Source organism: Onychostoma macrolepis, chromosome 25, assembly GCF_012432095.1.
Source record: "Onychostoma macrolepis isolate SWU-2019 chromosome 25, ASM1243209v1, whole genome shotgun sequence".
Lineage (NCBI taxonomy): Eukaryota > Metazoa > Chordata > Actinopteri > Cypriniformes > Cyprinidae > Onychostoma > Onychostoma macrolepis.
The window spans coordinates 14,136,929-14,159,649 of NC_081179.1; the positions used below are offsets into that span (position 1 = coordinate 14,136,929).

Below are 22,721 nucleotides of genomic sequence, written 5' to 3' on the forward strand. Positions count from 1 at the left end.
ACAGGTGTGTCGGCTAATAACGGTTTATAAATATCTGGGTCTAGACGGCAGGAGAGCATTCTGCATTCTTAAGACGGCTTGAGAGTTGTATAGTTCATTTCTCTTTCATACACACAGTCTTTTCAGTCAGGGCAGGATTGTGAAAAAAAAGGCTCTAAGCTATATTTGAGTGCAGAGAAAAATGTCTTTAGGAGTAAAAGAAACATCAATCTTTATCCGAGTCTCTGGGTAGGGAGTGTTTTTTTTTCTAAGATAGCTGTGAGGTAATGACAGAAGAAGAGGGTGCAAACTCACACAGATAGAAAGTCTGCTAATGCACAAGAAAGACTCAATAACAAGCACTCAATGGCTGGACTTCTGAGATTAACACTTTTTTGCTTAGATGCTGAATGCCTGACGAAGGTCACATGACCAAAAACGTTGTTTCAAACTACACCAGTGAGCAAAGTCTTTCTTCAGGGTTCAACCACTTTTTCTGCTGGTTCAGTCAGGCCAATAGACCAAAATGTAATTTTATGTATGTAATTTTATACCTATAGCCTATCAATATTTTCACTGTCCCCACAACCAAAAAAAGGAGATAAAAAAATATTGTAATATTTTAAATGCATTATAAATATATATATTATATATATATATATATATATATATATATATATATATATATATATATAAAATGTATATATTATAATATAACACATATAAACTCATTAAATTTCAAGAAAAAAATAAAGTGCGGAGAAGGTTCATTTTATTTCTTTGGAGAGTGTCAAACAGCATCTGTAGTGGCATAGGTTGGAGAGTAATGCACACAGATGTAGCATATGATACGGTCGACAAGGGTTCGAGTCCGTCTTTTGCCAAACTTGCTTTTCTTCCTTTTCTCATCACATATCAAATCGGAAAAGTGGAAATCAATGCCCAACGAGTGTTTAATAATAATGTATTAATTGGGTAGGTTTAGTGTTTGTTACGACCCTGTTTAGGGATCCATTGTAAATATTAATTTGTGGATTAAAAAGTATTTTTAACTGATTGTTGTTGCACAGTGTTTCTCCTGTTTTCATCTGCCTTTAAACTAGTTTAAATCACCGTTGCGTCACGGGCGTCCCGAGTTCGAATCCCAGTTTGAGGACCTTTCCCAATCCCGAAAAACATGTATGTGATCACTGATTGTGAGACGGGGCAAGTGTCACATTGTGTCAGACTGGACAGCAGCATCCCACCAGCCTTACTGTCGAGACCTGTTCTCCTTCCATTGTATTAATCTCAGAGCTTATGAAAATATGAATTGTCTCTAAACGCCCCAAATTTTCCAAACCAAAAGGTCTGAAAAGCACAGAAATGAATTTGGGAATTCATTCAAATCCCCGCTATCTCTCGGCCTTAACCTCTATTGTGGCCGTCTAAGAGCAGCCGGTAATTCCCCTAAAGAATATCTTTCTTATTAGAAGCTTAGCATGTTGACACGTTGTCTTAATCTGCCACGGCCGGCTCCTGGCTCCCTCGCGCTCATTAGCATGGCTCCTCTGAAGCGCTGACCTCCCGAGTGTGACAGGGAATTTAATACCAGCCGCCATTGGGGAAATGAATTGTAACACTCCTGATACTGATAATAAAGTGAACAGTAGGTGAGCAGAGGAGCGCAAACGGCTGGAGCGGAGTGAATGACTGTGACCTGACTGTAATGAGTCTTCTCCAACTGCTGAGGGACAGAAATATGTTGCTGCCATGGCGACGGCTGCGCTACATTGTGATGACACAGCTGTTTGTGCTCCGAAGCAAATGTGACTCGCGCGACTCCACAAACACTTTCACCAGGAGCAATGACTCGGCAGCGACTGCCGCTTTTTCACCCCAGCTTTGATATGCAAACTATAGAACAACAAAAAGGTGAAAACCTTACAAAGCAGAACAAATCTTAAAATAACCTAGGATGTACATATTCTGCAGTTTAAATAAAGTTTTCAATAGCTATTAAAAAAATTTAACAATTGTATTCAATTTAGATTAATTAAATTTCATTTTAATTTAAATTAGGTTATTAAAAATCTAATACAAATAAATATTTAAAGATTTAATTTAATTTAATTATTAATTAAAATATAACATATAATAAAACCATTTGAATCTTCTTATTAGATTATTAAAAATCTAAGAAAAAATATTCAGTAAAATATAATAATATAAAGAAAAAATAAACAGAATAAAAAATTGATTTTTCAATCTATATACAAACTGAACAGTTTAAATTTAATATATTAATTAAAATTACAATCTATTACATTTTGATCAAATTTGATTATTAAATTTAATTCAATCTACACAAAACTGAATAGCTTTATGTAATTTAATTATTAATTGAAATACATTCAATTACATTTTAATCTAAACTGGATAATTAATTTTAATATACACATTAATATTAATTAAAACTTAAATATCAAAATAAAGAAAAAATACTAGACAGAATAAAAAATAATAAAATAAAATATATATATTAATTAAAATTACATGCAATAATATTTTCATTTAAATTGTACTTAATATTGAGAATAAATATTAAGTAAAACTTAAATATCAAAATAAAAATTCTCAATCTACATAAAACTGAACAGTTGTATTTATTTTAATTATTAATTAAAATTACATTTAAATTTGATAATTAAATGTTTAATATAAATATTAATATTAATTGAAACTTAAATATCAATATCAATAAATATCAAAATAAAGACAAAATACTAAATAAAATATCAAAAAACATTTAATATATATAAAATGTGAATAATTACATTTAAGTTTTTAAATTAAAATTACATTCAATTACATTTTATTCTAACTTTAATTATTAAATTCTAATTTAAGAATAAATATTAAGCTAAACTTAAATATAAAAGTAAAAAATACTAAAATAGAATAATGTATTTTCAATCTAAATAAAAATCGTTTTATTAAAATCGTTTTATTAATTCTTCATTAATTAAAATGACATTGAATTACATTTTATATTATACTGCTAAATTAAACAAATTTCAGATTTTTAAATTGTATACTATTTTATATAGTATACAATAATATAACATAATATAATACAAATGTAAAATATTTAAAAATATATTATATATGTCATATATAATAATATAAATGTAATGTAATATATATGTATCAAAGGAAGCAGGTAGAAAAAGGTATTAAGAATAAGTAAGCTGTTTGATACCCCTTGACATCTTTAAGACAAATTTCCCATCTACTACGTCCAGATCTTCCAGCTTTATAATGTCCTGAATATGTCAAGGGACTAACATCTCCCACTGATGTGGGCAGAGCACAGTTCATGCAGGAGACGAGGGGAACGTACAATGCCAGTGCTAATTCATTTTAGAGGACGCATCCTATTGGCGGTGAGTGCCAGGGAAGCCTCTTTGATGTTTGTCCAGAAAGAGATATCTGCTCCAATCACAGACTAAATATCCACAAGGCATGATGACAGACCACTAACAGCTACGTTTGCAACTATAGATATATTTACATGAGTGTGGCTAATGTAGTTTTCGGTTGAGATTAAAAATTATATAATAAATCACATTAAATAGGACACTGCAGAAGTCTCTGTATTGTTAAGAGAAGCTCTTAGATGTAAAAACAGCTGCAGAGGTAGACTGTCTCCACAGCAACACATGCTTTAGATAATTACTGCAGAAAAGTCAGTCGAATTAATACATTAGGTTTAGACTCATGTTAAAAAAATAAAACAAAATAATTTTAGCCTATATAAAAATTGAATCATTAAATTTGTATTAATCAAAATTACATTACATTTTATTTTAAATAATCATTAAAGAGCTAATAAAATAATTTTCATTTAAAAATATTTTTTTCAATCTATATAAAAACTGAAAACTAATTTACTTTGAATTAACATTACATTCAATTACAGTTTAATCTAACTTAATCAGTTAAAAGTTACCTGTGATGAAGGGTCAGAAACGTCTGGATCCATTTGCGATAAAACTTTAATGGTGCAAGATGGGCAGGGTCAAAACAACAGCGTAGAGAATCACAAAACACAATCCAAAATCAGTAACAGATACCAGGCTATGGTCTGGGCAGGCAGCAGAGAATCAAAGACGGAGAAGCAAGCTCAAAAGGTCCAAAGGCAACAGGCAGGCAACCAGAGAAAAGTAAACAGTCCTAGGTCAATACACGGGGAATCAAAGAGTCAGAAGAAACGCTCAGAAATTGTGGCCGGGGCTAACAATACTTTGCAATGGTTGATGAGAAGAGCACAGCTTAAATAGGGAATGGAAATGACAAACACCTGGGGTAGGTAATCAGGCCAAGGCACGGGGCATGTGGGTAATGTGGTCCATAATGGTATTAGTACTCTGGTGAGGGTGCCCTCCGGTGCCGATCGGAGAGAGCCACAGAGGTGCGGTTTGTGACAGAGCCCCCCTCCTGCAAACGGCTCCTGAAGCGAGGTCCATCTTGACGCCGAGGTCTGCCACGGGGCCTGGGAGCTGGTCTTTCCGGATGATCCCGATGGAAGTCAGAGATGAGCGTGGGGTCCAAGATATCCTGTGAACTGACCCAGGATCTTTCCTCAGGACTGTATCCCTCCCAGTCAATTAAGTATTGCAGCTCCCTGCCTCGGCATCGTGAATAGAGTATCTCTCGTACTCGGTAGGCCACCTCGCCGTCGATGATCAAGGGAGGGGTGTTGCTCTCCGCAGCCTCGTCCTGGTCCCTCTCTCCTCTCGGACCACCGGCGGGCTTGAGCAGGGACACATGAAATGTGGGAGAGATGCGACAGTTAGTGGGTAAAGCCAAACGGTAAGAAACAGGGTTATTTGTCGGAGTATCTTGAATGGACTCACGTACCTTGGACTCAGCTTTTTACTGGGAAGCCGCAAGCGAAGATCTCGGGATGACAGCCAGACCCATTGCCCAGGTCTATACTCGGGGGCCCCTCTCCTGTGACGATCAGCTTGTGCTCGGTTTCTTCGTACCGCCCGTTGTAGGTGCACGTGAGCGGCGTTCCATACCTCTTCACTTCTCTGAAGCCAAGTGTTGACTGCAGGCAACTCCGAGGGTTCACCGGACCACGGAAACATGGGTGGTTGATATCCCAGGACACATTGGAAGGGTGTGAGACCAGTCGAGGGTTTTCGCAGGGAATTTTGTGCATATTCGGCCCAGATGAGAAACTGGCTCCAGTCCTGCTGATTCTGGTGACAGTATGAGCGGAGGAAGCGAGTGAGCTCCTGATTCAGACGTTCTGCCTGTCCATTAGATTGGGGGTGGTATCCTGAAGTCAGACTGACGTTGATGTTAAGATTGTTACAAAAGGCCTGCCATACCCGAGAGGTGAATTGTGGACCCCGATCTGACACGATGTCTTCAGGTAAACCATAGAACCGGAAGACTTGTTCCATTAAGACTTCTGCGGTCTGCCATGCTGTGGGGAGCTTGGGTAGAGGTACGAACCGGCATGCTTTAGAGAATCGATCAATCACGGTCAGAATAGTCGTGAAATTACGGGAAGCGGGTAGATCTGTGACAAAGTCTATGGCAATGTGTGACCAGGGGCGTTGAGGTATGGGCAGTGGCTGCAACAGACCGGCTGGTCGTTGATGGGAAGATTTAGAGATGTTACAGGTGGGGCATTGTTGAATGAAATGGATGACATCAGCTTGTAGTGTGGGCCACCAGAAACAATTGGTAGTGAGGTGAGTGGTCGCTGTGATCCCGGGGTGGCCAGAACTAGGAGTGTCATGGATCCAATGTAGCACACGGTCACGTAGGTGCTGGGGTACATATGTGCGATCGGCTGGGCAGGTTGGTGGAGTGGGTTCGGTATTCTGAGCCTCCATAATCTCAGTCATAATGTCCCATTGTACAGGAGCTATGATCAGAGTGGAAGGGAGTATGGGGTCGTGGCTGGGGTTCCCTTGGGATTGATCAAATTGTCTGGATAAGGCGTCTGCCTTGCCATTCTTGGAGCCTGGCCGGTAGGTGACTTTGAAATCGAAGCGAGCAAAGAACAGTGACCATCGAGCCTGCCTTGAGTTTAAACGTTTAGCCGTCTGGATGTACTCCAGGTTGCGATGATCGGTGAGCACTACAAATGGTAATTTCGCCCCCTCCAACCAGTGTTGCCATTCCTCGAGAGCGGCCTTCATGGCTAAGAGCTCTCTGTCCCCGACATCGTAGTTCTGCTCTGCTGCATTCAGTTTTCGAGAAGTAGGCGCAGGGAAATAGTTTGGCTGGGTTACCTTGGCGTTGCGATAGTACAGCGCCTACCCCTGTGTTGGAAGCGTCAACCTCTACGATGAATTCCTTCTCTGGGTCAGGGTGGTGGAGAATGGGTGCAGTGGTGAATTTTTCCTTGAGGAGTTGGAAAGCTCTGACACTCTCTGGGGTCCACTGTAAGTGTTTGGTGGTCTTCTTGACAAGAGATGTGAGGGGAGCGGCAGTGATACTGAAATTTCTAATAAACCGTCGATAGAAATTGGCAAACCCCAGAAAGCGTTGTAGTTCCTTCACTGTAGTGGGTTGTGGCCAATTGACGACAGACTGAACCTTACGATCGTCCATGGTTACCCCCTCAGAACTGATGATGTAGCCCAGGAAGGCCACCCGAGTTTGATGAAACTCACATTTCTGCAGTTTGGCATATAGCTGGTGTTCAATAAGGCGTTGAAGAACAGCTCTGACCTGTTGGACATGGGAATCGTAAGACTCCGAGTAAATCAGGATGTCGTCAATGTAGACAATGAGAAATTGATGCAACATGTCCCGGAATACCTCATTTATGAACGCCTGGAACACTGAAGGACTGTTGGCAAGCCCGAACGGCATGACGAGATATTCATAGTGCCCAGTGGTAGTGGAGAAGGCCGTCTTCCATTCATCCCCCTCTCTGATTCGGATCAGATTATAGGCATTGCGGAGATCCAATTTGGTGAAATATTTAGCTTTGCGCAGCTGTTCAAGTGCTGCTGGAACCAGGGGAAGAGGATAACGGTATTTTATGGTGATATCATTAAGGCTTCGGTAGTCGATACACGGACGGAGCCCCCCATCCTTCTTTTTGACGAAGAAGAAACCCGCAGAGGCTGGTGAGGTAGAGGGTCGAATGAATCCCTTGGATAGTTCCTCCTTAATGTAGGCATTCATGGCTTCGGATTCGGGTTGAGATAAGGGAAATATTCGACCCCTGGTGGGCATGGCTCCCGGAACCAGATCTATGGCACAGTCATGGGCTCGATGAGGAGGCAACTGTGTGGCGTTCTTCTCACTGAAGGCGATGACTAAGTCTTGGTATTCAACAGGCAAGCCCGATTGGTTGGGTTCAACGGGCTGGGTAGCCAATGGAGAGGTCTTGGCGAGGGGTTTCAGACACTGTTGTTGACAGTTGGGAGACCATTGCGTTATTTGTCGGTCTGTCCAGGAGATAGTGGGGTTGTGCTTCTCCAGCCAAGGGAGCCCGAGAATTATGGGATGATGGGGGGACTCAATGACGAACAGTCGGATGGTTTCAGAATGTAGAGTGCTGGTTTGCAGGGTTAAATCCTGGGTGATGAGAGTTACGTTCCCAGGTCCTAAAGGACGTCCATCTAATGCTGCCACTGCCACCCGAGGTTCACATGTAAGGAGAGGAAGATCATGCAGTTTAGCAAACGATTCATCTATGAAGTTACCCGCTGCACCTGAATCAATAATGGCTTCGGTCTCAACCCATCTCTCCTTAATCTTTAAACAAACAGTTATTTTCAAAGATTCCCCAGAAGGTATAGAACTCACCGAAGCAGGATTTTGGCGAACTGGTCTGGTGGGACAGGAAGCGCGGAGGTGTCCAGGTTGTCCACAGTACAAGCAAAGATGGTTCCGGATTCTTCTCTCTCTCTCTTCAGGGTGAAGGTGAGTTAAGCCGATCTGCATGGGTTCGGGGTCAGAGCTGAAAGAGGGTGACACGCTGGGGCGAGTGGAATAAGCACCTCGTCGGGCTCGCATCAAATTGTCTATGCGAATGGCAGTCTCCATGAACTGCTCCAGAGTCTTGCCCTCATCACGACATGCCAGCTCCGATTGTAGATCAGCAGTGAGTCCCTTTCGGTAGATTATTAGCGGATCCTCCTCCCAGCCTGTCTGTGCTGCCAGCGTGCGGAAAGTTAATGTGTACTCAGCGGCGGTGTCTTTACCCTGACGTAGACTGAGTAGATGCTCACCAGGCTCTTTCCCTCCCACGGAATGCTCAAACACGTCTCGAAATTGGCGGAGGAAGTTTGCGTATGAGGGAAAGGTCATGCGCCTTCCTTCCCATATGGCGGTAGCCCAGTCCAACGCCTTACCAGTCAGTAGTGAACATAGAAATGAGACCTTGCTGTCGTCTGTGGAGTACAGATGGGGTTGTTGATTCATAAACAGAGAACACTGAAGCAAAAATCCTTTACACTTGGTGGTGGTTCCGTCAAATTTTTCAGGAAGGCTGAGACGTGGGTTAATGTTGGACAGATTTAGACTACAATCTGGGTGAGCAGATGCTGCGGCTGGAGGGGCTGATGTAGCAGAAGGTGGTGTGAGTGCTCGCATGCTTCTTACCAACTCCTCTGTGAGTGAGGTGAGCTTGAGGAGTTGTTGTTGGTGGGCAGCTAGCATGGAAGCTTGAGAGGAAACTTCGGTGACCAGATGGTATAGAGTCGCTGGATCCTGTTGTGGCAAAGTATTCTGTGATGAAGGGTCAGAAACGTCTGGATCCATTTGCGATAAAACTTTAATGGTGCAAGATGGGCAGGGTCAAAACAACAGCGTAGAGAATCACAAAACACAATCCAAAATCAGTAACAGATACCAGGCTATGGTCTGGGCAGGCAGCAGAGAATCAAAGACGGAGAAGCAAGCTCAAAGGTCCAAAGGCAACAGGCAGGCAACCAGAGAAAAGTAAACAGTCCTAGGTCAATACACGGGGAATCAAAGAGTCAGAAGAAACGCTCAGAAATTGTGGCCGGGGCTAACAATACTTCGCAATGGTTGATGAGAAGAGCACAGCTTAAATAGGGAATGGAAATGACAAACACCTGGGGTAGGTAATCAGGCCAAGGCACGGGGCATGTGGGTAATGTGGTCCATAATGGTATTAGTACTCTGGTGAGGGTGCCCTCCGGTGGCGATCGGAGAGAGCCACAGAGGTGCGGTTTGTGACATTACCAGTTTAATCTAAACTATTTATTAAAATCCAGATATAAAAATATATATTACGGAAAACTTAATTATCAAAATAAAGAAAAATACTAAATAAAAAAAAAAATTCTGCAATCAATATATAACTGATAATTTTTTATTACTCATTAAAAAATTAAAATCACTATATAACTAACAATATATAACTAATTTAAATTTATTACTCAAAATTACATTCAATTACATTTTAATCTTAATGATTAAAAATGTAATATAAGAATAAGTAAATAAAGCAGTAGTAATAATAATAATAATACATATGAAAGTAAAATAATAACAAGAAAATATACTAAATAGAATAGAAATCATTTCTAATTTATTTATTATATTAGATAATATATATATATATATATATATATATATATATATATATATATATATATATATATATATATATATATATATATATATATATAAAATTAATTAATGACTGATATCCAAATTCTACAGTATATAATACTTATAATACTTTAATATGTATTAAGAATATATATATATTAAACATTTTCTATACCCCTTGACATCTGTAAGACAAATTTTCCATCTGCTACATCCAGATCTTCCAGCTTGATTATGTCCTGAACATGTCAAGGAATTATAAAATTAAACTAAACTAAACTAAATCAAATGAAATGTTTTAAATACAGTGTCATGCAATAAAGACACAAGAGATAAAAGCTGTTTCTTTCTACAATGACAGAGATTCAGGTTCAGAAAGTGCTAGGCACGTACATGGACACAAATGCTTCAAGTGAAGTGAACTTGGAAGACCATAATTTTGCTTCTAAATCGCTGGAGGTTGAGTTGCTGTACTGTTGGTTACAAGCAGACATTCCTTGATTTGTATTTTTTCATATTCTCTGCATGCATTGTAGATTCAACAGACAAAGAGAACCATCAAATCCTACACGCAAAACTAACAAATGGAATAAGTCATCTTTTACAAGTGCAGCCAAAGCTTTTCCTGCTAAGGATGATGGACGGTTGACCTCAGATTTAATTGGTGAGGCTGTTCGGTGGAGAAAATGAGTTTCAGAGTTCCCTGGATGAATAGAGAGCGCTTGCCTCCAGCTTCTGCAAATTAAACATCTGTGAGCGATTCCTCCACTGATAATTTCATTTTCTGGCCAAAAGGGGAAGGTTCATCTTGCGGTTCAGACTAAAAGGAGAAAAAATTACAATAACGATGATCAACATTCTAAATATTTATAAGATCTCACTGCATAGGAAAGTAGTTTCACGTTATTTAAAGGAATTCAAACTGTTTAAATTTCCTTGAAACGGTCATTTCTAACCACTCTGATGTGACAGTTATCATCTGAAGCCTGATTTACTGGCACAAATAGCCTCACAGATAATGTCTCTGGTGAAGCAATGATGAGTTAAGGCATCAAAAAAACTATAAACGATACCAATCTTTATGCCACAAAAATCAAGCTTCTCTGAGCTGGCAATACACACCGCACAAGAATGCTATTAAACCTCATGCTGAGTACAATACTGCAGGCTTGTGAAGTGGCTATCCAGGATGTAAAGCAGGACAAAATGATGTTATCTATGTATTATATCCTATAGCTCCATAAATCACATTTCTGTTCAGGAAAACAGGTATCATCTGGGGGGGGGGGGAAATATGGTAATAATCTTGATTTTCTTCTGGTTAAACTGGACAAAAGCGAAAGCAAATATTTTACATTTTTCTGTATATTTAAAATTATTATTATTATTATTATTATTATTAATACTACAATTATCATCAAAACATAAGGTTTCATTAACACATGCAAGTTTATTGATTTAAAAGTTTAAATTGCTATAATAGGTTGTTACTATTATTATTTTACCATTAATATATGAATAGTAACAGCATTAATAAATAATAATAATATCATACATTTTTAATTACTCTCCCTATAATAATAAGAAAAGAAGAAGAAAAGTTATTATTATTATCATCATCATCACTATCATTAAATTGCCAAAGAGGTAGCATAAACGTATTTATACAAAGATAATTTCAACACTTGTCAAATGTTTCCAGTTTTTATTAACAATAATAATAATCATAAAATTAATTATTATTATTATTTATTACTGTTATTAATATTCAATTACCAAAGAGGTAGCATAAACGTATTTACACAAAGATAATTTCAACACTTGTACAATTGTTCCAGTTTTTCTTCTTCTTCTTCTTCTTCTTCTTCTTCTTGTTATTGTTAATAATAATATAATTAATAATATTATTATTACTATAAAACATGATATATTACACTGTGTGCAGAATTATTAGGCAAGTTGATATTCTGGTCATATTTTTTTCCAAGAACATTTTACCAATTCCAAACCACATCAATCTTAATAACTACTATTGATTTTGTATTTAATCATTTCTATATAATTGTCTATGAAGGCTGAAAGTCAAAAACTTCTTATTTCAGGTGTGCAGAATTATTAGGCAGGTTTTCTTTTACAGATAAAATGAGCCAAAAAAGAGATTGAACTCAGACTAAAAGTAAAAAAAATATATATTAAATGCCCATGAGAAGGATGCAATACTAATACAATAATAGAATTTGCAAAGTTAAGGCATGACCATCGGGCAGCAAAATGCTCATTGGATCAGCACGGTCAGAAAAAAACAGGTGGAGAAGAAAAGACACGTTAATCACAAAAGAATTAAGAATTAAGGTCATGAACCATTTAGTCTCCAGCACCATCATTTTCCAGAACTGCAACCTTCCTGGAGTCTCCAGAAGTGCAATGTGTCAGGTTCTCAGAGACCTTGCTTGGGTAAAAAATGCTAAAATAAATAACCCTCACTTAATAAGAATAACATGCAGAAGTTTTGTGAAATACATGAAGACTGATTTTGTATAGGCTTTATGGACAGATAAGTTGAGAGTGATTCTTGAAGGACCAGCATCACATCCTCTTGTCCCACTGTTTGAAGAATTTATCTTCCGGAATCTGGCAGTAAGTTTTAGGAGCTCATTTTTATTCCATCTCCTATCCTGAAAAGTCTGTCTTGCAGGATTGACTAAAATGAGCTCCTAAAACTTACTGCCAGATTCCGGAAAAAAAATTCTTCAAACAGTGGGACAAGAGGATATGGTGCTGGTCCTTCAAGAATCACTCATTTTATCTGTAAAAGAAAACCTGCTTAATAATTCTGCACACCTGAAATAAGGAGTTTTTGACTTTCAGCCTTCATGGACCATTATATATCACTTAGAAATGATTAAATACAAAATCAATAGTAGTTATTAAGATTGATGTGGTCTGGAATTGGTAAAATGTTCTTGAAAAAAAAAAATATGACCAGAATATCAAATTGCCTAATAATTCTGCATACAGTGTATATATTATTAGTACCCATGATAACTTTTCTGTGTTAATTAAATATTTTATCATTGGTATTTTATCAAGCTAATGGTTATCAATAATAATAATACAATTAATTAATACAATTATTTGTATCGTATTTTTAAAACTGCACAGAGCAATGATGTAATTAGTCTAGTGCTGTCAAACAATTAATCGCATCCAAAATAAAAGTTTTTGTTTACATAATATATTTATGTGTACTGTGTATATTTATTATGTATATATAAATACACACACATGCATGTATATATTTTAGAAAAATATGTTATTTTCATATATTAAATATATTTATTTCTGATATAAATTATATGAATATAAATATAGACGTAAATATTTTCAAAATATATACTGTATGTGTGTGTATTTATATATACATAATAAATATACACAGAACACACTCATATATTATGTAAATCAAAACTTTTATTTTGGATGTGATTAATCGCGATTAATCGTTTGACAGCACTAGTAATTACGCAAGGATAAATGCAACACTGGTCAGATTTAGTATGTGGCAGATATTTGGATATCAGTTTTCAGATGTTTTTCACATGCATTTTTTTAGAACCTAAACCCCCCCCCACAAAAAAAACACAACCAGTTTCTAGACAAAAGAGACCCACCTACACTGAGCCACCATCATGTCTTTCTGGCCACCACATTAACAACCGAGCAGGTTGTCTATGAAAGCAGAAGCATGCTGCTACTAAAAACACAGAAGCCTCGGTTCACCTCAAACCCTGAGCTGAATGCAAAATTTCCCGAATGCGGGTCGGGTTCCACGAAACCTCTCTGAGGACGCGTGAGCTGAACTGGTTTCCATGTAGATGGCTAATTACTCTCAACCCAATCCAGCCCCAACGAGATCCCATTTTCTGCCCAGCACACTTCAAAGTGGCTCGGAAAAGAATGAGAAAATTGACAGACATGCTGTGAATCAATGGACATTTATCTGCTCTTTTTGTCCTCTATCAATGCTTCTAGTCAGAACAACTATTTGTATTTCCTACATTTCCTTTGCAACCTGTGGTTATTGGTAAAATGTTTGGAAATTTCAAAAGGACAAAATGTTTTGGCACTCTACATTTTGTGCCACCGTTTTCTCTTAGTCACAGATACACAGACCTGACTTTTTGACCAAATAATGCTGTGAAAGAACTAGTTTTCAGACTGCTCTAAGGAAGTACAAATGCCAATTCATAAAATCGTCAAGTTTGTCCCTGTTTACATTGAAAGCATGACAAAATGTTTTCTGTGTGCATAAAACACCCTGACAGAACCTCTTCCCCATCGACTGCTGTCTGAAGATGAGGAATGTTCTCTAAATAAGATATTACTCTGTGGGCTCAGAGATCTCCTAAGACAACGTTTGAAATGAGTCCCAATTATATCTGCTTTTGATCCAAACAGCCAGAGGAAAACAAAACTCTTGCAACTGCATATATACATTTAGATTGAACTGCACTCAGAAATGTCTGATTTGATTTAGACTGTTTTGTGCCAATTTACATGGTCATGTGATCTAAATATGTTTAAACATATGGTTAAGAAATATAAAAACGTAAAAAGAAATAGCTCACTCAAAAATAAACACTCTGTCAGTATTTACTCACCATCAGGTAGTTCAAAACACAAAAAATGACTTTTTACAGTATTTATGCAGCTTTTTTCTACAGAACAACAAAAAGACAAAAAAAGCACCACAGAAATATCATAAAAGAAGTCAAAAAATTACTTCTGAATGCTGAAACCACACTGGTTTTTAAAGAATTCAACATTTTAATTGAATAATGACCTAATTCTACTTGTTTAACTTTATAAGAACCTCATGACATGACTTCACATGAAATATAGATATGTGATAAACTACTTTTATGTTTGTTTGTTTTTTGAGCTTGACACGCAAGGTCACTATAAAAATATAAATAAAATAAAATAGCTTATTAAATTTATTGGGGGTGAGTGAATAATGACAGAATATTTGGTTGAACTATTCATATAAAATATTATGCTGATATAAAAAAGACATAACCAGATTAAAATAATAATAATAATAATAATAATAATAATAATAATAATAATAATAAGGATACAAGCTCAATTTGCTAGCTCATCCAAAATATTAGCATTTCCCTTGTCAATACATCACATTACAAAGTGTATAAAAACTGTATAAAAGTCTAAATAAGCCTTAAACAATCCAAGTCAGGAGTGTTAGCATGCATTGCTAGCTTTTTCCCTCAGAATAGTTAAGCCAAGGATGAACATCATGTTCCCAGCGCAGTGAATTCCCAGCAGGGGAAGAGTGCCATCTTTGGGTAATGATAGAGTGAATCTGCCTTACCACACTCTTAACATTGTTCCCAATACAAGGATTTACATAACTTAATAAACAGTATATCAATTTAAAGCTGAAATGTGTACTTTTATGTACAGAAAAAAAACATTAATAATATTCCAGTTTAAAAACTATAAATAAGACACTAAAACTTTGTGGTGTTTTGAAAACACTACTCTGTTTGTTTGAGAATTCTGCCCAGCCTGGCATAGCAACAGTGGCTCAGCCAATGATGTGAGTTTGGGGGCGGAGTCATGTGTTTGTTTGACCAATGACAGACAGAGGCAGTGCTCTGAAAACCTTCTTGAGAACAGTCATTATTTTTGCTTCATTCAGCACTGCTAGTGGCACAAAAATGACAGAAAAGGTAAGATGCTTAAAATTGAATAATTTAGTAACTGATAATGAATTGTTTGAAGATTTCTACATTAATTCATGTTAAACTCTCTGATCAGGATACAGCCCAACAGTGTAATGTTTTAAATGTGATAAACATCCTTTGGCGGCATTATAATCATACACAAGTCCCTCAGTTTCACAGTATCAAAACCTCATTTGAACAGCTAATGGCGCTGAGCCCATCTACTGGTTTATCAAACATACAAAGCTAAAGAACACAGCAGGGTGAGTGTTTGATCGAGAAGTTGGACGAAAGAAATGCTTTCTTTCCCCCTTGTGCTTCAAAATACAGACCATACATAAAAGTGAAGAGAAGTTACCTAACTAGAGTTTTGAAGATAGCCTCCGCAGGGCCTGTGTCAAAAGGCTTTTGGTGTTGAGCACCACATTAATGTATATCAGACGATTGCGTCCATACCAATTACTCGCGATGACAGTAACCCTTAAAACAGAGTGGGCTTATTATCCCGAGGAGGATTCCCCTTGAGTTAGTGTGCTCAGAGCAGCTGGGTTTAAGGTCAAGGAGATCTGTGGCAGATTAGAGAGGGACCAAAATGGTCCAATTAGCAATTTTGAGCGCTACAGATGTCTTTATCTGGGTGGAGAACATCTTAGTGGCAATTTTCTGAATGAATGTGCTATTTTTCACCAAGGATTTGAAAACCTGAATGAATGTGAGGACTCAGTATGACACCCGTGAAACAGCAGAGGTCTGCAGACTCAACCATTTGACATCAACATAATGTTGGGTCACAAAAACATCATATCTGTCAAATTTCAACTAATAGACTGACTTTTCAGACATTGTTAGACCATTTTGAAGGATTTTGCCAGAACTGAGTTGCAAAAATTAAGATTTATGCTAGAACTGCATCAATTTCAAGTCAACACAATAAGTCAATAATTATTTTGATGTTACAGCCGATAAGTGGCCTACAATAATTTTTTAAAATAGAAAAATCAGTAAATCAGTAATGTTATACAGGTGCTGGTCATATAATTAGAATATCATCAAAAAGTTGATTTATTTCACTAATTCCATTCAAAAAGTGAAACTTGTATATTATATTCATTCATTACACACAGACTGATATATTTCAAATGTTTATTGCTTTTAATTTTGATGATTAGAGCTTACAGCTCATGAAAGTCAAAAATCAGTATCTCAAAATATTAGAATATTACTTAAGACCAATACAAAGAAAGGATTTTTAGAAATCTTGGCCAACTGAAAAGTATGAAAATGAAAAGTATGAGCATGTACAACACTCAATACTTAGTTGGGGCTCCTTTTGCCTGAATTACTGCAGCAATGCGGCGTGGCATGGAGTCGATCAGTCTGTGGCACTGCTCAGGTGTTATGAGAGCCCAGGTTGCTCTGATAGTGGCCTTCAGCTCTTCTGCATTGTTGGGTCTGGTGTCTCTCATCTTCCTCTTGACAATACCCCATAGATTCTCTGTGGGGTTCAGGTCAGGCGAGTTTGCTGGCCAATCAAGCACAGTAACACTATGGTCATTGAACCAGCTTTTGGTACCTTTGGCAGTGTGGTGTTGGATTACAAATTTATAAAATGTTAAATCTAGGTTCCAATGTAATAGTATACAAACTGAGGAAGTTATATACATTGTATTTAGCATTTATGGTGAAGATGGTGACATCAGATGAACGATTCTGTTGAACAAAGTTTGTAGCAAGAGTAGCAAGAGTGGGCAGGTGCCAAGTCCTGCTGGAAAATGAAATCAGCATCTCCATAAAGCTTGTCAACAGAAGGAAGCATGGTAGATGGCACATTTTCTGGTAGATGGCTGCGTTGACTGTGGACATCAGAAAACACAGTGGACCAACACCAGCAGATGACATGGCAGCCCAAATCATCACTGACTGTGGAAACTTCACACTGGACTTCAAGCAACATGGATTCTGTGCCTCTCCTCTCTTCCTTCAGACTCTGGGACCTTGATTTCCAAATGAAATGTAAAATTTACTTTCATCTGAAAAGAGGACTTTGGACCACTGAGCAACAGTCCAGTTCTTTTTCTCCACAGCCCAGTTAAGATGCTTCTGACGTTGTCTCTGGTTCAGAAGTGGCTTGGTAGCCCTTTTCCTGAAGACGTCTGAGCGTGGTGACTCTTGATGCACTGACTCCAGCTTCAGTTCTTTCCTTGTGAAGCTCTCACAAGTGTTTGAATCGGCTTTGCTTGACTGTATTCTCAAGCTTGCGGTCATCCCTGTTGCTTGTGCACCTTTTCCTACCCAAATTCTTCCTTCCAGTCAAATTTGTATTTAATATGCTTTGATACAGCACTCTGTAAACAGCCACACCTTTCAGTAATGATGGTGACTTACCCTCTTTGTGGAGGGTGTCAATGTTCGTCTTCTGGATCATTGCCAAGTCAGCAGTCTTCTCCATTATTGTGGTTTCAAAGAACAAGAGATACCCAGAATTTATACTGTAGGGATGGTCATTTATTCAAACTCAAATGTAAATATTCTAATATTTTGAGATACTGATTTTTGACTTTCATGAGCTGTAAGCTCTAATCATCAAAATTAAAAGAAATAAACATTTGAAATATATCAGTCTGTGTGTAATGAATGAATATAATATACAAGTTTCACTTTTTGAATGGAATTAGTGAAATAAATCAACTTTTTGATGATATTCTAATTATATGACCAGCACCTGTATGTCAAGTCAATTTAGGCATCACAACGTTATAACTGAAAGTATGTTAAACAGATTTTTATTTTGAGAAGACTGAAGATTACAGTCAACATTTTTATTAAATTATTAATAACACAGTAAAATATACAATATTATAATGTGCAATATGATCAATAGATAAATTAATTTAGAGATTTGGTAAACATTAAATTTAACAGCGTTATTAAATTATTAGCAAGACTGAAAATTAAATTACAATTACATGTAAAAATCGAAATATTTTAAAGATTCAAGTTAAATGACAAAATCCCTAATTAATCAATAATCCACATGTACTTAAACATGCACCAACATTAAAAATTCAAGCCGATTTTGATTAGCCCATAATAATTATTGTCATGGCCAATAACCGTTAAATGACCTACATTAAAAATATAAGCTATTTTATATAATAAATTTAAACTAAAATCAGTCATTTTAAATGCTACAAGTGACTTTTGGCATCACAACGTGATAATGTACAATATGTGACCCTGGACCACAAAACCAGTCTTAAGTCGCTGGGGTATATTTGTAGCAATAGCCAAAAATACATTGTATGGGTCAAAATTATCCATTTTTTTTAATGCCAAAAATCATTAGGATATTAAGTAAAGATCATGTTCCATGAAGATATTTTGTAAATTTCTTACCGTAAATGTATCAAAACTTAATTTTTGATTAGTAATATGCATTTTTAAGAACTTCATTTGGACAACTTTAAAGGTGATTTTCTCAATATTTAGATTTTTTTGCACCCTCAGATTCCAGATTTTCAAATAGTTGTATCTCAGCCAAATATTGTCCTATCATAACAACCCATACATCAATGGAAAGCTTATTTATTCAGCTTTATAAATCTCATATTTCAAAAATGTACACTTAAGACTGGTTTTGTCGTCCAGGATCACATATGATAAATGGATATTTATTTTGAGACTTGCTAAAGATTACATTTACCAATGCTATTAAATTATTAGTGTTTTTAAAGATGTCTAGATTTAAAGACTTTAAGTGATATTAGATGATGGCCACATCATTTGATACCAATAAATTAAAAAAATCTCTAATATTGCCAGTTAACCGATATATTGTGCATCCCTAACTGTATAGCATCCCTACTTTACACCATACCACAACTACACACAATACAATAAAATGCAAAAAAGTATTTGCTCTAACCTGCCATGACAAGCAATAGAACATTTTTTCAATTACTTGGTTTCTACAGTTTCTACAGTGTTGTGGCTCCGCCCACAGCAAAACGTCACGTAGCACAAAATACGACTTAAAAGCGGCTACTCACAGAACTGACACAATGTCCCCTCGGTGTACTTGGTAGTTCCTCACACTCCAGCGGTTGAGCAGCACAACATCAGGTGACGACTCTCCATCTGGGTTTAAAGACGGCTGGGAAAGATTCAAACCACATGAGTCAACATGCTTCATAAATTCTAGACTCTGGAAAAGTTAGAGAAGACTTTTAGGTTTTATCAATTTTTCTTTTTGGTCTGTGATTTATTGCTTTAATCCTCCATACCACACAAACTTCCCAAACTACTAAGCCAACTCTAAGAATAAACTCAGCAACTTTGCTTTAATTTTGTTCTGGAAAAGAGCCTCTGTTCTTCATTCAGCCTTTCGACTGACGATATCCTAAGGGTAAAAATAATGTCTACAAGTTAACTTCAAAACAGAATTTTTTTTTAGACTATTTGTTTTCCTCTTAACTCTTTTGTGGTGGGATATCAAACAACTTGTGTGTGACGAACCTTCTCAAGCATGCAAGTCGTCAACTGACTTGATACACGGGCCTCCAATGAATCATTAAGGGAGATCTCGATGAGCCATTTCACGCTTGCTGGGATAATTGACAGAAATATCTCTTATCTGTCCTTCTAAAATAAATATCCCGACGAGCGTTCCCGCCTAGAGAATTTATCTGTCACAGCTGGGCGCTCTATCTTTTTTATTCAGACACATTTTCTCATTCTGCAGTGGCGTCAGCTTTCAGCATTGTCCATGGAGTGACTTATTTGGATTCAAAGGCCGTAGATGAACCGGGAAAAGCCATTAGCAAATATATAACACTATAAGCCAAGACAGAAAACTGGACTCAAAAAGGAAAACAACAACACCGTTTTGGTTAGTTAGTGTTCATTAGGTACATAATGAACCATTACTTCTGTTTGGCGAGGAAATGAGCATGGTGTATTCAGTCAGTTTTCTCTCATTATTAGAGGTGTCTTTCATCATGGTCTTAGTGCTATTAGTGCAATGTTTAGCAAATTTGGCTTGATTAAGCCATAATGCAAAGTCCTAACATAAGTAAAAGGTTATTAATGTTTAAATAGAACAGCTTGTTAAGGTAAAAATGTCTTCTATTTTATAAGGCTGGGAAATATATTGAATAATTACAATGCATTTGCAATTATTTTGATGGTAATACAAAAATCAAGTAACATTGTGAATATGGTAATTTTAAGGTGCTTTTTATTGGCTATTAAGTTTACTTAACTGCCACTAAACTACACTGTATGAAATAAATCTGTAAAATAACAGTAAAAGCACTAGCAGCGGACATTTATGGACATTTCCGCTAACACAACGCAATGCAGTGTAAAGTTCAAAATACAGGTAAAACACCTGTAAAACATAAATATGGAAAATTCCTTCAAATTTATACAGTACACTGTGCCCTATTTTTACAGACTTTTATTGGAGTGTAGTTTCACAATACTTTTACATGGGAAAAAATGGTAAGTTTGATTCATTTCTGTGATTTAGTTCAAGCTGTCTGTCTCAATGAATCGATTCTCAAATTTTCTTTGCATTTTTCTAACATTTTTATAACATTTTTCAGGTAAAGCGATTAAAAAAAAAAAAAAAAAAAAAGTTGGCCTCAAACCTGCATCTCCCATATGAGCACCATGGCTTAACGTGCCTAAAATGTGCGCGAACCACTGCACCACAGCTCTGACTTGTTGTTTGGAGAACAATGCACATCTTTAGTAACTTTCAGCAACTAGACTAAACCAGATTAATCAAAACAACATTACCAAGTTTGATAAAGTGTATAAAGGACATCCCACCTGCATCGAGGCACCTTCCACGCGTGCCACATAGGCAAGACGGTCTAAAACAGTCACAGTCACAGGGACGGCTACAAAGAAGCCACTAACAAAAGCTTTGAAGTATCTTCGCCCAAAGCCCGTCTGTGCCATCGCCTGAAGAGAGAGAATGAAAAGAGAAATGACCTTGGCTCATTCAAAGAGTTCACCCAGGCAATTTAAACATCTTTTTCTGGTCTGGTAACATCTTATGAAGAAATAATTCAAACATTCAACAAAATATGGATATCTTCATTGTTTAAGTATTGAGAAGTAGTCTCTCCACAGGAAAAAGGCATGTTTCAAGGATATGTTGGATGATCTAAACTCACAAAGAGAACAAAAGTATCAAAAGCTTAACTATATGCCTCTAAGCATGAACCATCTTGTTTTGAATCAAATTGCAAGGGACTAGTGAGGTCAAAAAGAAGAAAACACTCATAAAGCAGCCAATTTAATAATGAATTTAGTAATTGCACCTATCTGCGGCCATCTGTGGACCGTATTCGCAATGACAAAACTCCGTACACCCAACGCATTAGGGCAGAAAAACCCACTGAGGCATTGAAATTGAATCTGACAAGAGCACGCTCGCTCTAATACCATTAATTGCTAGTGTGATGTTTGATTTGGAGGTACACGGTATGCAATTATGCTTCTCATTCATTTGACAGAGTTCACCACAGTAACAAAAAGACGAGGAACAGCTTGTACCATTTTCCCAAAAAAAGCCCTCAAGGTCTCCGACAGCAACTTTGCAGACTTACTGGTAAGCACTTGAAGAAAGTCTTGAAGCCATTTGCTCGCAGGAGGGCATTCAAGAGGCTCAAAAATCAGAGACTACAACAACTTAGCGGAGGATCTGGGAGATGTAGGGTAAACAAAAAAAAGAAGTGCTGAGCGAATCATAACGCAGTGCAGGATTTGTCAGGGTTGCACTGCTGTGAGCCAGATATGGCTCAAGCAGGGAAAAATTACAAAAACCTCTTTTGTGTTCTCAAAGAGACACCTTCCTGACTCTCTGATGCACATGTAGGCTACCCGAGGCAACATTATCAATATAATACAAACACTGATTATTTCAATTTTGCACGAAACAGCATTTGCAAACCACTTTACTTCTGTAATAAGATATATTCCCAAGTGAAAAGTGGGCAAGAAATAAAAGAATCGCATTGTGAGAAATAGTCACAATTACGAGAAGTAAAATCGCAATTCTAAAAAAGTAAATCAAAATTACAACATTTCTACGTATTCTATCCACACCTGTGGTTGAAACATAAAATTGCAGGATACTTGAGGAGGATGAGTTTGACTAGCTACACAAAGATCACTTATAAGTCCTACAAGATATATATATATATAGTGGCATGCGAAAGTTTTTGACCCCTTGCAGAATCTGTGAACATGTGAAAAAAAATAAGAGGGATCATGCAAAATGCATGTTTTTTTTATTTAGTACTGTCCTGAGTAAGATATTTTACATAAAAGATGTTTACATATAGTCTACAAGACAACAACAACAAAAAATTGCTGAAA

General features: G+C 36.9%; 1 protein-coding gene across 6 annotated transcripts in view; it reads right to left on the bottom strand.

Moving 5' to 3' along the window:
* Nucleotides 1–22,721, bottom strand: part of immp2l (inner mitochondrial membrane peptidase subunit 2) — a 105,489-nt gene that overhangs the window by 69,857 nt on the left and 12,911 nt on the right. For 5 of the 6 annotated variants that reach the window (XM_058767828.1, XM_058767827.1, XM_058767829.1 and 2 more), the window contains exons 2-3: nucleotides 21,165–21,299; nucleotides 19,379–19,482 (exon numbers count right to left, since the gene is read on the bottom strand). In XM_058767828.1, the coding sequence (XP_058623811.1) occupies nucleotides 19,379–19,482; nucleotides 21,165–21,296 (236 nt within the window). In that variant the 5' untranslated portion in view covers nucleotides 21,297–21,299. Of the gene's footprint in view, nucleotides 1–9,762; nucleotides 10,403–19,378; nucleotides 19,483–21,164; nucleotides 21,300–22,721 lie in introns of those variants that run through there. The other variant, XM_058767832.1, reaches the window with a different exon arrangement.